Below are 20880 nucleotides of genomic sequence, written 5' to 3' on the forward strand. Positions count from 1 at the left end.
ATATCTTAACCAAGAAGTTGCAACCACAGTGAAAACATATCTCATTAACATTAAATCACTTACATGACAGCAGAGTAGAAAAAAAATGACAGTAAGTTTTTCCTATCTCAGTGATATTTCATCTGCCCATTACTGACAACACAATAAATTAGTACTAGTGTAGCTATATGCTCCTATTTGGCTTCAGAACCTTTCCTTACAAAATGCCTTTTGTCAGTTGTGACCAGCTTTCCACAAAAGATGCATTTTCTCCCGTAGGTGTGCACGCTGGCTAAAAGTAAGGAAGTTCAAGGAGAAGTCAATAAAGGAGACAGGATCTAACAATAACCTGTTACATCCACAATGATTTGTGACTAACTTATGCAGAATTGGTATGTGTACTCACAGGTGAGATACAATTTGATGTCTTTTTATTATATAGACAGTGAAATCCAGCATGAAGGTTTTTGTTAGCTTGAGTTAGAAATAATATGATCATTCCAAACTCAGGACTGAAAGGAAGAAGTGTCTACACACTACCTTATGTCATGTGATTTGTAGCGTCTGTCCTAACTGTAGTCTTGGCTTCTGGCAAATGGGAAACAAGTCTAAAAGACAGCTCATGTACCTCTAACTATCCGGCACTTACTGTGATCTAAATATACACATGGTTACTTGTCAGTCAGACAAACTAGCTAAAATTATTTCACACAGAGAAAATTACCCCAAATCAGATGATCTGTGATAATTTGCTACTATGTGTTATCTGTTCACGTGGTTAAATTAGCAAACTAATAAAATCCTTTACAACACAATATATTCTGCATACATTTTTGTTTCCAAATTTTATCATTAAAGAAAGCGTTTTCCTCAAGGTGTTTGTTACACTATTTCTTCTATAGCTCTTCCTTTAAAGCCAGGCACACTATTACATTACCTCCAATTATACAATGTTAAAGAGGGAGAGAAAAAAAATCATAGCTAACTGACTGTACAAATTCAATTTTAATTATATTCTGAATGCACTAGGCACTTTTCACAAACACAGGAAGACAAAGTCCAATATATCCCAGAGAGTTTAGAGTCTAGAAACCCCCTTAAAAATTATTTAAAGCAAGTCTGTTAAATTTTGTAATTTTTGGGTCTGACATATTGGGATTCACTAGAATGAAGACGATGACTGTGTGGTCCCATGAGAAAGCCAGGAATCCTGTTAATCTGAATGTACAAACTCACAGCATTAAGGCACGAGGGTGCAGGCATATATACACCATACACAAGGTCAGAATATGTTATGTATTTTAACTGCTATAGTGACCAGTGTGATTTTTTTTCTCCTCAGATCTTTCACAAAGCATACAATTAAATAATATCCGAAGTCTCCACAGAGCTGCTGTTGTGGCAGTTGGCTTGTTCACCATGTCCTATGTGTACAGGATAGGAGAAGAATGACAGAGTGGTCAAGCGGCTCACTGTGACGGTGTTAAGGCACTGTAGGGTGTGTTTCAAGGATAGTGGAATACATGCCTCCTGTTACTGAAGACTACGATAAACCCAAGACATGAACCAGCAGATCACTAAAATACATCCTGTCAGATAATAGTGCACTGAATATTTTTATGTACATGTCATTCTGTTCTCTGCAGCAGAACACAATCTTTCCTCTGAATCAGGGAAACAAGTTTTGTCTTTAGAAAATGCTGTACAAGAGTCATAATTTCTTTGGCAGAGTCTGTGTAATAGGGAGGATATTTCTACTCCACTGTAGACAGTGCAGAAGAGCTGGGGAAAACTAGAACCTTTTGAACACTTCCAGTGGGAGATAGAAATTCCCAGCAGAAAAAGGGATGATGAAAAAACAGATTACTCACGATGACTGGGAAGCTTTCCTCCTCAGCAAATAGTCTACAACATCTGGGTCAGTCTCTAATAAGCTAATAAGCACTTCATTCTGCAAATCAGGGGAAACCTATGACGACATAAAAAAATACTTAGTTGGAGGTTAATATCCTTTCACATACATTAATTTAGGTACAATGTTTAATCTAAATGACCAAGTGCATTTTCAGAGAGTATATAAAATATTCAGAGGCTTTCACTTAAAAGAGAAATTTCATGTAACAACAGATGAAGTAGGACTAAAGATCACTTTGTACAATGTTAGATGCTGATTACTGTTGAATAACCAGTTGGTATCCAGTTGGTTACTATATCTGGAAATAACAGTGGGATTACTTATGTACCACAATCTCAAAAGCTCCAGTTTAAGGTCCTCACTTTACATCCCCCGTTCAAAGATCTGAGGACATTTACAAATCTCCCTCTCTGGCTCTCCAGCCACTGACCAACAGGCTCAGTCAGAATTTGTGTCACCTTCTTTGGAGCTTGGCCTTCTTATTTGCTAACTTTCTCTTTGCACTCTGTAGGGGGATGAACCTTCAAAACCCTTGATAGCTTCAGATGCTGCAGGATACAGCAACATCTCCTGGGCAGGTAGCAGAAACGGCACCCCAAAACCTGCACGAGTAAACTTTGTGCTTCCAACTGCACTTTACATGAGTCTTATCAATCCTCAAGTGAGTTTGTCTGCTTTGTCTGCGTTACAGTCGAACATTCAACTCAAACTTTCAACTCAAACTTCAAAACACTGAAACAGATGAAAACATCCAAGAAACTTGAACAGCCCAGCTTCACTCATGACAGACAGAACTTGATGCAAGACAGTCTCAGCAAGGGGTCCTCAGCTGGGAAATATATGTTACTGGATGCAATGTCAGAGCCTGAATCTCTTGACCTTCAAGTCCCACTTCATGGACCATTTGTTCCCCCTGACATTTCCTGGGAAATAGGAATAGAATTACTAACACATTCCCCAGAGGAATATCTCATTTTGGGAGGTATTTAGGGAGTCAAGTTACATAAAAGGCATATTTCTTAAAATAAGGAAGTAATTAGAAAATAAATGAAGATACGCATCATTTAATTCAAACTGACCCAAAATCTCTATGAAAAACTTGTGTAACCACCTACTCATTTTTCAAAAATTGTATTCAGTCTCTGAACTGGAAAAATATCTTACTGATGGTCACTGATATACTAGTCTTTAAACAAAATTTTTTATAGGACTGTATTTTTGGAAACCTGGTGTGCTGTAACTTGTCCATTCAGACAGCCCTTCTATACACTAGAAGAAACTCCAGATAAAGTTTGATGGTAAAACAGAATCCACACATTTTTGTCTGTAACTTACTACTCAGTTTTATATCAAGTAACTTGTAAGAAACTACTGAGAGAACTTTGTCAGAAAAACACAAACACATCTTGCCCTATTTAAAAAAAAGATAAATCAGTCTTTCATTCTATCAAAACAAGTCTGAAAAAGTTCCACCACAAGTTCAGTTCAACAGAAAGCTTCTGTGAAACCCAAACTTAACAGTTCTATTGAGTAATAGGACTTTTACCTGAATGAGTCTGAAAGGAGATTTGTACTGATGGTCTCCTTGCTAGCTATCTACTGGGTTTGGGGCTTCCTCCTGTGCAGCAATTTTCTTCAGTTTAGTTCAGTAACTTGGCAAGTGTAGAAATGATATGCATGTAATTGTAAACTTACAGAGAACTACAATATTGGTATCTCAGGAAGATGTCACTGTAACGATTACTGAACTAATTGTTTCACTGGTAATCACGCCTGAGTTGATGGATGAGAACTTGAAATTTGGGACAGAAGGGAAGCCAAGGCACTGCTGAAATAACAGCTCTAGAGGACAAAGAAGGACATATCAGAGGGCTCCAGGGCTGTCAGGACTGCAGTAGAGTACCAGATATTCTGAGATCTTGGGGTTGGGTGCCATATGAGAGTCATGGCTGTTGAGACAGAAGGATGGAAGGACCCTTGAAGTGTCTCCTTTGTGCTGTCCCTTGCCACTGATTTGGCACAGAAAGACAGCATGTGGGAAGGCCACAGTAGCCTCTAACAGTAAAAATATGAATTTTCATATACTCTGTAGCACTTCTTTGCAGCAGGATTGGATTTGGGCACTAGGAGATGAAAACCATGACCAAGCTGCTGCTCTCCATCTTTCATGACAAGACAAAGCCAGCAAGATGAAGGGTGGTTGAGCTGTGCCTCCTTGCATTCAGGCAAAAACCAGTCCTGTATACATCCCCATAAAACATTTTAATGCATCCCTAAGACTCGCTGAAATGGGCAAGATTTGGATATGAAAATGATTATCATCACTGACATCAATGAAGCATGGTCAGATTCCATCTTCTATAAGGAATCCACTTTTGCATGTTACTGATGTTAACAATAGTTACTTACTAAAAATGGTGCTCAATATCCTGGGTTGTTCTGACAAACAGAATCCCTCTGACCCACCAATATGTAAGAATCATTCCAATATTGTCGTCTGGGTACCCTACCACATCCTGGTTTCCTAAGGTTTGGTTCAAAAATGTTGATCCAGTTTCAGTGCTGAAACCAATCAGTTTTATAACCTTCCCATATATAAAAATTACAGAAAGAAAAAAAAAAAACCAACACAAAAGCAGCTGAGAATCAATACACTATGTTATAGCTATAGCTGAATGCTTAAGTCCAGATGATCTTTTTTTAGTAGCATAAATGTCAAGTATAAACAGTAAAAGCTACTCTGAAAACAGAAGAGAGTTTTTTTTTTCCCACACTTTGTTTAACCTTCAGATGAAAGTGCAGGCACTGAAGAGATGAAGGAATACATCCATCAGAATTAAAAGAGCCCAGATGCAGGTTAGTCTAACCTTAGGCCCATCCTCTCCACACTGAAAATCAGAATGCGTGCCTTAAGTATTATGTTCTGAGATGTGTCTGTGCTGTGAGAAGTTCTTAAAGAGAAACAACAATAAGAACGCTTCAAGTACTGCAAGTATTCTTATTCAAGTATTATCTTAAACTTGATAGTGCCATCCACACTCTGGGCCAGCAGACCTTCACCCAAGAGTGCAGTTCTGTCCTATTCTTTTCCTGGAATGAAAAATAGCACCTAGCATTTTCCCAAACTGTGAAAAGCATTTAAAAAAAAAAACCCAAAAAAGAAAATGATTGCAAGTGTCTCACTGGTACAAGAGTAAAAATAAAAGCCAAGAAAACCACGAAGAAGATTATCTGAGGCTAAGACATCTGAGGCAGGGCTTATGACTGCTTTCTCATGCTCTCTCTTTCAACTCCCTGTTGAAATCTGATAGACATCTTCCATTTACAGTACTATGTGGCCGTCAGCCCACAGTTCAGGCTCATCCATCTTCTTCCAGCAAGGTCTCCAGCACTCAGCTTTACTGAAGCACTGAAGGTTTCCAGAGTGCTCTTTCTGCTTTGGGAACTTACCTCCTCAGTGTAACCTACAGTGCTGCTTAGCCCACAAAGACCAAAGCTTTTTCCACTTTTTCAAGACTACTGGTTTTGTTACAATGTGTATTTTTACCAAAATAAAGACAGAATAGTGCCCACCACTAGATCTGACTGGCCTCTGCTACCCTAGAGCAGGGCTCTCCCAGACACAAATCACACTGAGCTGACCTGCAATTTTGCACACAAAAAGAACATAAAGCCACAGACTGAACTTCTTGGATAACTGCTAGGCATGAGGAATGTGATCTAACTAAGCTGTATCTTAAGTGAACAGCATGTCCTAGTCCATGGCCATCAGCCTTCTTATGAAGAACTTCCTTGCTTCAGTGAAAGACTTGAAGGGAACTCAGGAACTACATAGATTTATGTTTTATTCCTTTTACCCAACTAACAAATGAGAAAGCTTTGTCCTTCCTTTCCTTTCCATCCAACCAACAAATAAATATTGGTTAAGGAAGGCAATTCCTTAAATTAAATCCCCTTAAAAGGATCTCTTAAACCCTGCAGAAAAATTGTCTTCCTGACTTCCAAAACTGAGATGTGAAAGAGCATTTTCAGTTTTGTCCATGCATTGCTCAGTATACAACTGAATAGCCAACCCCATCATTTCCACAGACAATCTTCTAAACAATATACCCTTACCTATATAGAAATCATTCCAAGCAAGATGTAAGTACACTTTTTTAATATTTTTACTTACTGCAAATCATCCTCCTTGCTGGAAGACTACTCTTTTTAACCAATAATTATTGATCCTAATTTAATGCAGCTTCTATAGTTTATTCCATCCCCTTCTACTTTAATATCAACCAGGTATTTTCCCATTTATCTTACAAATGCATACAAACAATATGGAAAAATATCCACCCACCATGAAAAGGGCTTCATAGTTTTCAATCATCTTTTGCACAACAGCTATGATAGCAGTACTCTCTTCAGCTCGGGCTGAGCTCTGAACTGAGAATTCTTTGTCTGTAGATTTCTGCTTGTGCAACAAGTTAGGGCCAAAGATGGTGGCCAGGTTAAGCGATGTCATTTTGTTCCCAGTAATCTAGAGAAGAGAATATAAATGAGGTGTGGTCTCACAGGGCCTAATGTATACAGATATGTATATGGACGCATCTACACACACTCGCACCCCTACACACCCACACAATAACACACACACTCTCTCCCCTGATTTGGTAGATGCTTGATTGATCAAAACCAAAACCTCGCACTTCTCAATCAAAAATCAACAACTTTTAGAAACACCTTGTTTTGAACATCTCTGCAACAAGCACTGTAGGTTTTCTGAATATATTTTCAAGTGGATTAGAGGAGTAGAAGGTGGAAGTGGTTTTGGCCCTTAATTCCCTGGAAGCTCAACAGTGGCATACTCCTGAATGCAGAGAAACCTTCCTCCTACTTCACCATCTCAGCACATTACTGTGTCCTAGGATCAAATACTGAAAACTCCTGGCTTTCTTAAGTAGCAGTCATGATCTGAAACATACACAGTGACACTTTTCCATATTTAAACTGTTTAAATAATTAAGGAGCAGGCTCATTGTTTTTATTAGTATTTTCCTGTATTTCTAGAACATGCCAAATGTCTACTTGTTAGGTGGCTTTTTTTAGTTTGTTGGGTTTTTTACCTTTTTTCCTGCTTTTATAAACCTGTGCTCAAGGAAGCAACAGTAACCTGAATTTTGAGGAAGGAAAAGGCTAGGAACACATACTAGACTAGACAGGAATTACCTGAAAAATATGTCATATACATTATTACAGCAAAGATTTCATTGTCATATTTGTGATTAGACTATTATTTTCCCCTTCTATTCCTTCAACAAAGTAAAAAGAAGAGGTCATTTGAACTAATAATTTTTAAAAAAGACATAAATAGGGACCAAAAAGAGGTAATAAAACCAGAATTTCAAGAAATGAGTTGTACAAAACAGATGTTTTCAAAGTAGTATTTTTAAAATATTTTTGTAGCTGATCATTCGCCGAATACTCTAGTCAAACTTAAAAGTGCACTGACTGCATCTGGTTTATTTTTGAAAGAGCTTAACTAGACTGCCCAGAAATGCCAGTAAAAAGCTTGTCTTTTTATTGGTAGGAGCACTGCCTAATGTTGGAAAGACATCTGTACGAAGTAGGTGCACAGGCAGTCACAGCAAACATGTTGGCTCTTTGTTTAGAGACTCACCCCAGCACGACTGTGAGAACAGCACACTCCCTTATGTGCACAGCCCTGAGCACCCAGCTGTTTCTCAGGTGACCTGCTTTTTAAACTCTGTCCAAGTTTTGAGCCACCACGGATGCACAGGCACATGTGTGCTGGGGCAGCCTCTGGCTGTGCCCAGATCTGCATGTACAGACTGTTTGTACAGTGAGCCTTTTCTTAAGGGCAGCCTCAGGGCATCCTTAAAAAATGTTGTAAACATTTCCACTGAAATTAACTGAATGAGTAATAAAGGTAGTCATCCATCTTCATCTTCATGAGAAAAGGGCTGTTGAAAGAAATCAAGAACAGGGCCTGTATGCCAAAGCTTGGCTGTTTTCCTTCCAGTGATAGCAAACAGTCTGATAAAATACTTTTGCTTGCCCTGTATGCCTTTATTCACTTAATTATTCATAAATAGCCTTAAAAATTGTGAGCAGAATACTGTATTATCTATAAAAGGTATCCAGTTGCACATAATATTCCTGATGCTTACAGAACTGTCAAGACAGCTTACATAAATTTGCCTTGCCAAAATACCTGTGGCAAAGCTGATGTACAACTGCTGAGCCAAATCAACTCTGTTAAGCAGCATCCCCTAGCCCTGCAATAAGATCCTCCTGGGTACATTCCTGAACCAACAGAGAATTCTTTGCAGGACCAGAGGGACCATGACCTTAGCTGGCTTATACGTGTTTTTAAGCACAGTAAAACTGTTACAGGCTGCTCTTTCTAAATGCTTTCCATCACAGTGATAGAGTTTTTTATCAAGTCCTTGCTGAGAACAAAAATAATAGTATTTAAAGTGGATTTAAAAGTCAAATAGGCCTTGAAGTCACATACAATACTGGAAGTTAGGACCAGTAAAGATAGAATAACTGGAAATCAGGACTTGAGGCAGAAATTTGAAAAAACTATGTTTCAAAGTGCCAGTTGTTAAAATTGGACAACTGCAAAAGGCATCCAGATTTGACAAAACCAGCAGGATTTTCCATCTGGAAGACAAAATTCTCTAGGAGTTTCCAAAGAGTCTCAGAAGTAACATCAGAAGCAGTCTCTGCTGCAGTTCAGAGGAGTGAGAAGTCCTTCCATGGACAAAGCAGTGCAATTTGGTCAAGCAGTGACAGACCATATCCATTTTTATTCAGTTAACAGAGTAGCCCCCTTTACACAGCAGCCTACTCTAGTTCAAGCACTTCCCTGGCAGGAAATGGGAAACCTGGATTTTCAGGTCTTCCCCAGCGTGAATAGGCACAGGTGCAGATATGAGAATGCTCAGGGCTAGAGCTCAGCCCCACAGCTGCAGGCATTCTTGTCTCTGTGGGGTGAGTGCACACCAAACTCTCCAGCCCAGACCGCAACAGTTAAGGCGGCCAAAAAGAAAAGAGGCAAAGATGAACCCTGACTCCAGCTAGTGATGAGGTCTGTCAGTTGCAAGGATACAGCTGGAGTTCCTGTCCTCTGTTTTTTATTTTTCACTACCCAGTGCACACAAGGAAGCTAAGAGAACAAAGAAGCGAACTGCTACGTCCAAAGGTCATATAAAAAAGCAACAACAGAGAGTGAAAAGAAAACGAAAAAGCATATTCTTGCATGCTGACCTTTTCTGAGTACTTTTTCCATAGAATATAATAGGATAAAACAAGGCAGTGGGGGAAGGATGGATGACATTAGATGTTCTTAACAGCAAGGTTGGTACACTGTGAATCTCCCAAAGGAAGTGGTAGATGCTTTACTGATTAGGTCATACAAAAATTAAACTTTCATAGCCCTAAGAACATAGTAAACAACTAAATGGTAGAAGTGCAGGCTAATAGATAGTCTCTCCTATTGTTCAGGGGTATGCCACCACTGTGTACGTTCCAAGGCTTTAAAGGTCTCTTTTCAGACCACAAATTAAGTAAAGTCAAAGGACACAAGTGACCAGGACTTACCTCTTGGCCATCCTTGTCTTTGGTGTCTTCTGCATGGCCAGCTACTGTGGAGAGGAACTGCAGCAGCCGGTGAAGGGTATCGCAGTTACAAGGAGGTAGAAGATAAATGAGAAGCTGTAAGGTGCTTAGCTGTTCATCAGGCTCTAATACTAAGAGGGGAAAAAATATGTTCTAAGAAAATCACTCCAACTAACCTAAAAGCAGAACAAATATACGGCTCCCATCCCAAAGGAAGGTATTGGAATAGCTTTGTTTAAGAATCATTTTCCTTACAATGTCAGAAGAAAAAGAGAAAACTTCAAGGAAACATCAGAAGTATAACTACTACTGTTACGGGATTTTTGCCTTAGTTGGTCAACATTTTGCTCACAAGTTCATAGGATCTTTTCTCATCCTATAAGAGAGTAAAATCCATATTTTATAGTCCATCAGTGTTTCTGGACTCAAATATTCTGCTTATTTTTCTACTTACTCCATTCATTTAGGTATAGCTACTGGTATGTAGAGTAGCTGGCAAGCATTCCAGTCAGGTTTATGCTTCAGACATTTTAAATCAGTTTTCTTAAAATTTTTCATCTTGCAGAGGTACTGGGAGATTGGAAAAGCAACACCTTTATACCCAGAGGTATAAAGGTCATTCTGCAACCACCACCACTTGAACCATCTAGCATCTAAATGGTAGCCAGTGACAAAAGTGGGACAGAGGCAGGATCTCAGACATGAGGGCTAGAAAGCATCTGAAGAACACACACCAGGCAGCTGCTTAAGCTTGAAAGGTTCAACTTTACTTTTTCCCAAATCTCTGAGAGTCTGGACTTGGGTCTTAAGCAACACAATTGGGAGTACTTAATATCACGGCTTTAAGGACCATTAACTATGAAAAAACTTGAATTTTTGAAGCCAGGCTGGAACTTTGGTCCATGGACAGATCTAAAAATTTTAAGATACGAGCACGCGAATGGCAGTCTGTAAGCTGGTACTGCTGGATCAATGACAGGGTCAGGTTTTAACAGACAACATGAATTCCATCCTTACAAATGCAAAAATATGTATAGCTAGTGAAATCTTTCTTGTTCTAGTTTTCTGGATTATACTTATACAGTATAAAAACCAAGAAGAGACCTCAGTAAATTTATACTAAATAATATACTATATTATTTATATTATACATATATTATATTTTTTATATATATACTATTGTATATTAGAATATACTATATTCTTTATAGTGTACTATACAAATATTTGGAGCAAATCAAGGCTAGAGCATTAAAGGAACAGAATAAAAGAAGGCTATTAGTAGAGATGAAAGAATTTAAACAAATTAGCTTTTCAAAATTGATAAATCAAGATGCTGTAAAGCTCACAGAGAGTGTTGATGAAAGGTGTATAAAGTTCTCTGGTAAGAAGTGGGTCAGGCATGTCACGCAGAAATTCCTTTAACAAGGCAGCAACATCATGAATGCTGTGCTCTTCATCTAATACAACATCTATGCCTCGGTCAAACTCTTCACGTAACTGAAAAAGATCACGAGAGAAAACCACAGTCACTTATTGTCCCAATTAATACATCCCAACACAGAAAATCTTTTAAGGAGTAAGCTTACTCATTTTCACTTTCAAGATTGAGCATGACTAGTCTTTGGTAAGGTCAAAGATGTAATTCATGTCTAACTGCTGCTTATTCCATGATACAAAACGTTTGTACCAGATTGTAATAAAATACAATTTTTTTCCCAACTAATGTATGACACTCTTGTATGAAAACATGTATCCAAGTATAATTTTTGCAGAAATGCAAGATTCATAACAAAAGCAGAAACCAGACAGAATAAGGAAAACTACAAGACAGGCTCTTATACCACCTTACTGCATTATCCCTGGAACAAGAAAGACTAAAATTGCATGTCATAACATTTATGATTTTGTACAAAAATATTATTAATAAGATCATGTTAATATCTACCAAATTCACACTTCTCTTGTCATTCAGATAGGCAGCAAGCACACAGGTTCACTAAGACTTCACAGCTTTCCTACAACACACTTTGTTCTGCCTTCCTAATTTAGTTACACTCATTAAGTGATCATCATTATGGAGTTCACAAACTAATACCATTACAAGGTATTGCTGGGGTTTTTTTCCCCACCTTGGTCCTCAGCCAACTTCTGTATAATTCAAAGGCATCACACTTCCCAAAGGCAGAAGAAAACCCTCTCCCAAATCCAAGATACTTTATGAAAAGATAAAAGCCTGCCCTTCTGGACAGATTTTCCAGCATCAAGAGCAGAATACTTTCCTCAAGCTGACAGCTTCACCTTTTACTCTCTTTTCATTTTGAAAACAGTCAAGACGTTTTAAAACTATTTCCTAGAAAAAAATTGTACCTTTGCTAACATTATGAGGTATCACGATATCACACTTAATCTTCTCACAGAGTGATTACAGCTAAATCTTATAAATCTTATAAACAGAGTGATTACAGCTAAACTCTTATAAATCAGGTTTATTCACCAGGAATATTACAAACACACCAGAGAGGAAAGAAGCTAAGTCACAAGCAAACTATATACCTGTGGTAGTTTGTGGCAAATCTTCATCACATGCAAATCTATCCTCAGTGTGTTCAGTGTGCAAATCCTGCATTTTCAGCTGAGATGTGCTTTCATAATGAGTGTGAAAGGTATTCACTAAAAACCACAGCCTCCATTCTCATTTATTAAGATTACTTTTAACATTATTGGTATCAGTCATTACTAATCATGAATAATTATGCTATGAAGACCACAATATGTTTTTTACCTAGTATTATTCTTTGATTTATGGTCAAGAATTTTCCAGTGCCAACTTGGGGACTTCATGCCCAGCTTAATTCTACTCTCCAGACTGGTAATGAATGCAGAACATCCCTGTGGAGCACCATAAATTACCTCAACCCAGAAGATTGTTTCTGCACTTATTGCTCAAAAGCAGCTGAAGAAACAGATTAGCACTGCATCAGGAATTCAGACTTCCCAAATAGCTGTCTAAATCATAAACTGCTGTTACAGTCTTGAATATGGCACTTCTGACCTGATATCCTGTGAGACCTAGAGAAATGTCATAAGAAGCAAAATATCATAGAAGTTTTGGTGAGATGTGGCCACATTTCAGGCCCAGTTATCAAGGCTGTTAAAACCTTATATTGTAAGTTTCAACTTTCAGTCTTTCAGACTCCATTCACATGGAAAGCTTTCAGACTTTTCAAAGATACAGCTGGTGAACAACAACATCCATTGAATCTTATGATATGAGAGATGAGGACATCTGTGCTGGAACAGGGGATAGGAGAACAGAGCTCCAGCTATTTCACTCTTCATCCTCAGGGTTGAAGCTTCCACAATGTCATCAGGCCCAGTATTGACAGTTGCCCACCCCAACCTTGGCAACAATGCTCTGCTCGAGCATCTGTTCTGGGCACAACGACGGTACCTGGCATCCTGATGCACCAGACCTACCACCTTGAGTCAACATGAGCTCAGGAATCTTTGTCCTACACCCCAGAGAACATGAAGGAGGAGGTTTGCAGGAGATGCACACGTTCTGGATTTTCTCTTCCTGCTCACCAATCAAAAACCCCAATGGCACATGCATCTACTTATTTATGTATTTACTGCAACAAACTACAGTTGAAACAGGACATTTTCTAACTAGGGAAGGAAGGAAAACAAAATATGTTTACTTTCTACACAAGAAAAACTAATGAACAGCTGCAAAAGCACACCAAAATCTGAGTGCTGGGTTTGGCTTTCTGTGGTTCAGAAAATGAGTGGAATTTTAATTGAATCCAGACTTTCCCATGTGTTCATGTTGACAGCATTTATTACTGTAACTACAAGGGCCAAACTCATGCTTCCTTGTTGTTTAATGAAATATATCAATTTACCTAGTTCAATAAATTAGTCCATGTAATAAAAAACATAGATACCCAAATCTCTTGATTTCCTCACCTTTTGAAAACAGAATAAAAGTGGTGAAAGTTATTGATGATCAAAGGAAGGCTTAGTTTACAAGTACATGATAGAAGCGTTCTGCTTTTTCCCCAGACATATGATGCAATTGTACTCACCCCTAAATGATAATATATGTTTTGACACTGAAGCTTGCAATGCAAATGTGAGGCAACTTCAATACTTTATCTAGTTCAGTGTTTATCTGAAAACTGCCTCTGCAGATGTTTTTTTAGTTTGGTGTTACACCAGCTACTCAGGAATAGGAACTGCTGGAGAATGAGCTACGAGCTACAAATCAGTAGGCTATACTGTCCTACCAGCCAAAATCAATTCAGTTTAGCCATTCAAGGTAACTTCCCAGAATGATAAAACATTACACTGTGAAGTTTTTGCAACTTTTTGCAAAGAACTATAACTTCTGGGATCAGATACAGTCAAGCTTTCTTTTGGTTTTTTTTCTGTTTGGTGTTTTTTGTCTTATACTTCCTGGGAGGGGTATTTTCCTGTAACTTTTTATTCCCTCCTTATGCAAACACTATCCACTGTTCTCCACTGCTCTAATTCAACAAGTATTCCCAGCTTCTGGGAATGACAGTGCAATATCTAGGTAGGTATACCTAGGAGGTAATACCTCCTAGCACTTGACTTTGTCTCTGGAACTTAATTGTATGCTGTCTTTGCTTTTTCATCATTTGGCTGAGACTAAGACTTGGAAGGGTCTGCTCTGACCTTGAAGTCTAGCAAGGGTAAAAGAAAGGTAACATTTAGGAGCAGCAATCTTAGGGTCAAGGAAATTGTTCTGTACTTGCATGCTTTCTCATACCGTCAGTTTTCCAAAAGAGATTTACAGTTTGAGTTACTTTGGGAGCTTCAGCTGTTTCTGAGATGAAACGAACAGCCAAGATTTTTTTTTCCCTGCAGTGTGACCTTTGGAAAATTTCTTCACTGTAGTTTATTTGGATCTCCAACCCTGTGCTACTTTTGCAGAGCAAAACATACAGAGACTGTTAACCTGCTGAGAACCTGACAAGGATTTCACCAGATGTAAAAGATACTGGAAATGTCTGTTATGAGCCATCAAAAAACCAATGAAGTCACTGACCCAGAAAGCCTAAATTTCACCATACTACAGATGGGGAAGAAATCACAACAAAAGGAATCAGATTTATTTGTATCATACCATATCCAATCCACTCACCTGTCTTACTCTCTTTTTTGAGCTTCCAACTCTGAATATTCCTACTGTCTGGAGACCTGCAAGTGTAACACATCATAGCACTGTTTTATTGTTTAATATTCTCCTGAAAATCGCATTGAGCCAAAGCATTCTGACTATGTGTGTACTTAAAAGAATTAAAAAAAAAAAAAAAGGAACATATTTCTCCACAAACTTGTACTTACGATGTTGAGGCAATATTCGGTTTTGATTAAGAAGCCATCCACTGTGGTTTTTAAGGATCACACTTAATCTGCAAAATGGCATCTCTGTGACATGTCTGGTGATGCCACTTTGGTAGTGCCACTGCTATGAGAAACAGAGGTATGCAGAGACTGAGGCACTACTCAGGGTTTGAAGGTGTAATTTCAGGACTGACATCAAAGGGAACAGGCAGTATAACAACTAAATACATGGGCACTGAGCTGTGTCTTTGGATATAGGAAGCAGTTGGTATTTGGGGTTACTCACCAGCTCTAAAGTGCCTGTCAAGACAAAGTTGAGAGTTTCCTTCAAAGGTACATAAATAGGGCACTCAGGCAGACTATGAGAGGGAAGAACTTTAACTGGGAGTTGTGTGCAGTTTATAAGGTAGGAACAGCTATTAAACAGAGGGAAAGCTATAAAGAAGCATTGTTGTACTTCAGGGAAAGTACAGAAGTGTGTCATTTAGACTTAAACTAATTAGGAAATTGGTGTTGCCTGCTATTTCATAAGAAATCAGTTCAAACCTTTTAACCCTGTAGAAAGCCACTACACATACAACAAATGGTTCTCAAATGGACATATCTTGCAGACTAATGAGACCTGAAAAATTTGAGAGGTGACATGGTCTTTAGCAATGACAATGTGAGTGGAAATTTTAGAGCCTTAAGGAGCTGTGTAAATAATATAATTTTACATGGTCATACATTTTTGCAAAAGGGATGAAATTACCTATAAGCTTGGAAGTTTATGGTCTAAAAAGGGCGACTCTGCAGCTCTCATCTCTACTGACATACAGGAGATGCAAAATTACCTTGTGAAACAAATGCCTTTTGACAGCCATTAGGCTACACTTGCTTGCTGGAGATGTGTCACCCTGAGCAGTGTTTGGAGTTGCACATCTTTGTCAGAGAAATTCAGATAGGATTCTGCTTTTTAGTTTTTAGTCTCAACATAACACCTTTTTAAAATCTTCTTTCTTTGGTTAATAGAAAATTACATTCATGGGCTATCATTCAGTAAACCCTAGAACACTGGCAGGGAATCATCTGAGATGGAGACACACCCATGGGGCAAAGCCTGCAGGCTGGTTACCCATTCCTACACAGACATTCAGTGCTTGTTCTACACTGCAGGTCTACAGAAAGTCAGGCCTTTATATCTCTGGGACATGATCCCAGGGAAAATAGGGAAGATGAACAAGGACAGGGACTTTTATGTCTAAAAACAGAACCATTTTTTGTTACATAATGTTCAAAATTATCCTTTAAAGCATTCATCAGAAACTGCTGGTGATTTGTTGCTGAAAAATCGACCTAAAGGACTTATGCATACAAGTAAGTATTTTCAGAATCAGCAGCTCGGTCCATCATACAGCCTAGAATGATACTGGTACAGGGTCCATCTTCTACCACCTTTAATTTCTCTCAGTTCCAATGACTGTCTTGTGGACAGCAGGTTAAATTGAAGAATGTGCACCAGATGATATCAGATTATTGCAAGGTAGTATATTACAGTTTACTCTTAAACAATGCACAATAACCCATCATAAATTTCCCTTAAAGGGAAACTTCAATGTAAGGCAAGTATTTTCATACAGAGCATCACATAGAAAAGAATCTTTGTTATGGCAGTGGGTTAAGAGGATTAAAAATTTTATCACAGATGATCAAGTGACATAAAATCACAGCATCCAAATGATACTTAGCTGGATGGCTTTTTTGGCTGACTCAGATACTTTTATGTTCTCCAAACTCAGCTACCTTTGTTTAAAGGGATGGAAGTCATTCATCTCAAACTTAATCATCCCATACTTGTCAGCCATGGTATCTAATCTCTGTAAAAGACTAACAGTGACTATCTTTTGCCGTGTTCCTTGATACATTTGTAAGTTTTCAACTATGAATTGTGAAAGCTCAGCATTGTTGTTTGAATTGCAGTCCCTCATCTGCAAAAGCCTTTCATTCAGTCAGTAAATTATTTCTTTCTGGTGAAATTAGCATCAAATACATCATTTGCTGTTGCAATCACCATTATTTTATGGTTTGTTGATTATCTGGCCATGTGATAACTCTATCTTGCTGTGGCCAAGTTATTTCAATTATCATTAACAAACTTTACAAGACTAAGATACATTGGCAGAAATGGTGAGCAGATACCTAGATTGACTATTGTTTCTGCATTATGTAAAGCTGTGGGAGGTTTGTGTCTGGAAAATCACGAACACATGAGAAGAATACTGGCAGGAGTCTGTAATTTCCTTCGGAGAGAGCAGGCCTGAGCCTGAGGCTGGTCAGGAGGAATCAAGCCAGAGACAAACTGAGTATTCAGCCTTCAAGCCTTGCAATGAATAGGAAGAGGCTTCTTGGAGCTTAATATATATTTAGCATGGAATTCTTTCTTATTCTGAGCCTCCATCTTCAAATATCAAAAGTCTTGCACTACAGTATAAATAGTTCATTTAGCTCTCACACCTTAAGATCCACTGGTTGTGAAGAATGACTCCAGACTGACTGGCACATTTTAGACTTTTCACTCTGAAGGTACAGGTAAACCTGTGGGGTGTGAAGAGCCATTTCTGCAGAGCTGAGCACCCCAGTACAAGATGAGTGACCCCCAAGAAAAGCCTCTATCCCTGTGCTCTATGGGCCAGTTTACAAGCATTTAGCATAGATCTTTAGTTTGGGAAGTTATCATGTAAGTAATTACTTGTGAGAGAGTATTTTTAGCAAGAGGCAAAACAGGAGGGAAAATGTCTAGTTTTCAAAGATGTTCTTGAAAATGGAAGCATGTACTTGCTTCTCAAAATAGGCATTTATTTATATTATAGTAAAAATACATCTGCCACTCCTGGGAAAACAAAATATTCTTACCGTGCTTTTCCAAGTGCTGGCAGCAACTATCTACAAGCCGGGGAACCTGCCTGTAAATAGGGTTCAGGCTTAGTTTCTTATCTCTTGCCTTTTCTTTCTTGCTCTGGGCTTCTGCTGGCAAAGAGAGCTGGAGAGCCTCCAACAATCTTGACTGATTGTCATCAAGGTCTGTAATAGAGTCCACAGACATCGCACCCTGTGAAATACACACACACAAATAATCAGTAGGGCTGCAGAAATCTCAGCATCACAGGACATCCAACAAAGACTTTTGCCTACCTGCATTTTATACAAACTAATATAAAAATACAATTTGCTACAACATTTTTATAAATTAACGAAGTTATAATACCAGTGCAATGGATGGAAAAATCACAATGGTACCAATGTTATTCTTATCACATTGCAAGGAATTAAAATATTGAAAAAACTAAAAGCTTTCCACTCGCTTACTCCATCTTTTTACTGTTGAAAGCCTGCACATACTGCAGGGCAAGGATGAATCACGGTCTCTGAGTGCACCTCAGCAGTACCCTGTCCATGTGCCTGGAGATATACAGATATTTTTAAATCTTACTGACTACTTCTTCTGTAGCTTGGACCATTGTATCAGTGAAACTTATGCAAAATGATTTACAACCATACACCATATACAGTTAACAGTTAATATCAGAAATACATACAACTATGGAGTTTGAAATAACCCCACATTATCACAGAATAAAGATACACCTGAGAAGTTGAGGGGTAATATTTTTAAAATATTTCTACTTCACTTATATTAATATTTTAAAATCATTAAAATTCCAATGAAAGCTTTGAAAGCTAGGTTTGGATTACAGCAAGGTGCAGAAGTTCAAGCAGTCTGTAAAATATAAAGCAGCACAAGCAGCAGGAGGTTTATGGCATGTTTCAGTGTTCACACTTGAAAAACACGACTTTTTTTTCAAACCACAAGATTATTGTTACTTCAAAATTATAATTTCTCTCAATTGTTCTTGAACTTATGAGGTGAAAACATACTAGGGGACATGTAGGCTTACAAATAATAATAAAACAGAAAGAAAAACTTCAGGTTTTATTCCTATTAAAAATATCTGTTGTAAACAATTTTTTTTCTTTCTTTCTCAAACAAAGAATAAATTTTACCATAAAATGTACTGTACAGGTATGCAGCATGTCATCATAAGAAATAATAAAGAAAATGTAAATTCCTACTCAAAACTTTGCTGATGACTATAGTCTGTTAAAAGCACACTGTTCTGCTAACAGGTAATTTATAGACTGCTAGTCAGAGCTCTATATCTATTAAATGAGAGCTGTTCAATTGCCTTCAAGGGAATTTCAAGCTCCAGAAGTATTTTGTTCCATCAACCTAGCCAACTGAACTTCATGAAGATTTCCAGCTCATAGGCGAAACTCACAAAAAGTCCACCGAGATTTCAAATTCATTGATAAATTTCTAGTTCATAATATCTTTTAAAAAAAACCCATTTAACTTACCAGCTATAGTTCTGTTTCTTGTAACTCATGATAGATGTATAAATGAAATACAGTGAAGTTTTTTAGATTTTTGTTTTTTACCCACATTACTGTAAATAATTACTAGATCCTTCAGAATGCAACTTTTGACCTTTATTTCTGATGTCTCTCTGCTTGATTCCCTTTGCCATTTCCTGCCAACAGGAAACAAAACAAACAAACAAAGAAACCCTCCAAACCAAACAAGAACCTCTGGCTATGATCCATGCGTGTAAAATTCCAACTGAATGGTTTTTTGATTTTGTTTTATTTAAGAGTTTGGCATTCCAAACATCAAATGAATCGATTGACACTGAAAATCCTAACACCATCCTCACCACTGCAGCCCCTGTGTGACAGGTGCCCTCCTTTATACCCTGCCTTTACTGGTCCTTTCCTGTCTGTAAAGCATCCTCACCTCATGAATCATTATCAGAGTCACTTAAGTCGGATTCAGATCCCTAAAATAGATGCAAATACAGTCAGTTCGACGTTGTCCTTGGGCATTTTATCAAAGTTGTGGATTAACTGGCACATTGAGCTGGCTTTAGGAAGAGTGACCTTGAGCTCAGTGACTGAAGTCACTGCTTGGCAATACCAAGTCCAGGCCAGCTCTGATTCTACAAAGTGCACAGGAAAGCATTACCAACATACTCCACCGATCCAGCTGATCAAACTCAGCCAGACCTATTAGTCTGGGCTCAGACAGACCTACCTGACTGCTGAGGAACAGTGGAGAAGAGACAAACAGTGCAATGGTGCTCAAGAGATAAAAGATAAGTGCAGGCTTCCTGACCATCCCCTAAATAAGCTCAGGGGAGAGGAGTAAGCATACTGATAAACAGAATTATGAAGACAGACAACATATGGGAAATGAGTTGATATTAATGTTAAATAATTGACAATTCATAAAGTTCATTAGCTAAGTTAACTCCCTAGAGAAAATGCCAGCTCCCTCATGTCACACTGCCCAGCTTAGTCTACTCTTTCTTCTCTGTAGGTGAACCATGTCCTACTGCATCCTCATGGCTATGGACTAAAGGCTCCAATTCAGTACTCTGAAAGATGCAATGCCAGTATTGACAAAAAAAAAACCAAACCTAAAACCAACCATGCAAAAAACCGAAACAAGCAAAACCCTCCCTCAGCTTCTAGGAACTTGGTCCTGATGGAGCTCTATGGATGGACCAAAGGATCCATGATCCTTCTGCTTGCTCACTGGTCAAATGCAGAAATCTTATCACACTTCATGAAAAGAACAGCAGATGGCTCACCTCTGGACACATGAGTTATCTTTCCCTCCTATGAAAAAAGGTTCTGAAGCCCATGAGTGCATACAGTGAATTTTTATTTTTTGTCACTGACTGCCAAATTCTGAAAGTTCATGAGTTTCCCATCACACTTAGTCAAGTTACTTTGCACTTTTGTGTAAACACAAATGCCTGTTTACATGGTTTGCACAGATCAACAGATGTGCATTAATGCATATACAAGACTGCAAACATCATGTTTTCAGCTATTTGCAGACAGAATATAGACACTTCAGCTGGCAGCTAGAGAAACAA

General features: G+C 38.3%; 1 protein-coding gene across 5 annotated transcripts in view; it reads right to left on the reverse strand.

Annotated features, from left to right (window-relative positions):
- The window catches only part of ARHGAP6 (Rho GTPase activating protein 6), a 316497-nt gene that overhangs the window by 9454 nt on the left and 286163 nt on the right, over nucleotides 1–20880 (reverse strand). For all 5 annotated transcript variants that reach the window (XM_032100634.1, XM_032100635.1, XM_032100636.1 and 2 more), the window contains exons 5-10: nucleotides 17795–17990; nucleotides 14700–14755; nucleotides 10876–11026; nucleotides 9509–9657; nucleotides 6240–6419; nucleotides 1851–1948 (exon numbers count right to left, since the gene is read on the reverse strand). In XM_032100634.1, the coding sequence (XP_031956525.1) occupies nucleotides 1851–1948; nucleotides 6240–6419; nucleotides 9509–9657; nucleotides 10876–11026; nucleotides 14700–14755; nucleotides 17795–17990 (830 nt within the window). The remainder of the gene's footprint in view (nucleotides 1–1850; nucleotides 1949–6239; nucleotides 6420–9508; nucleotides 9658–10875; nucleotides 11027–14699; nucleotides 14756–17794; nucleotides 17991–20880) is intronic.

This window comes from Corvus moneduloides, chromosome 2 (genome assembly GCF_009650955.1).
Source record: "Corvus moneduloides isolate bCorMon1 chromosome 2, bCorMon1.pri, whole genome shotgun sequence".
In the NCBI taxonomy this organism is placed as follows: domain Eukaryota; kingdom Metazoa; phylum Chordata; class Aves; order Passeriformes; family Corvidae; genus Corvus; species Corvus moneduloides.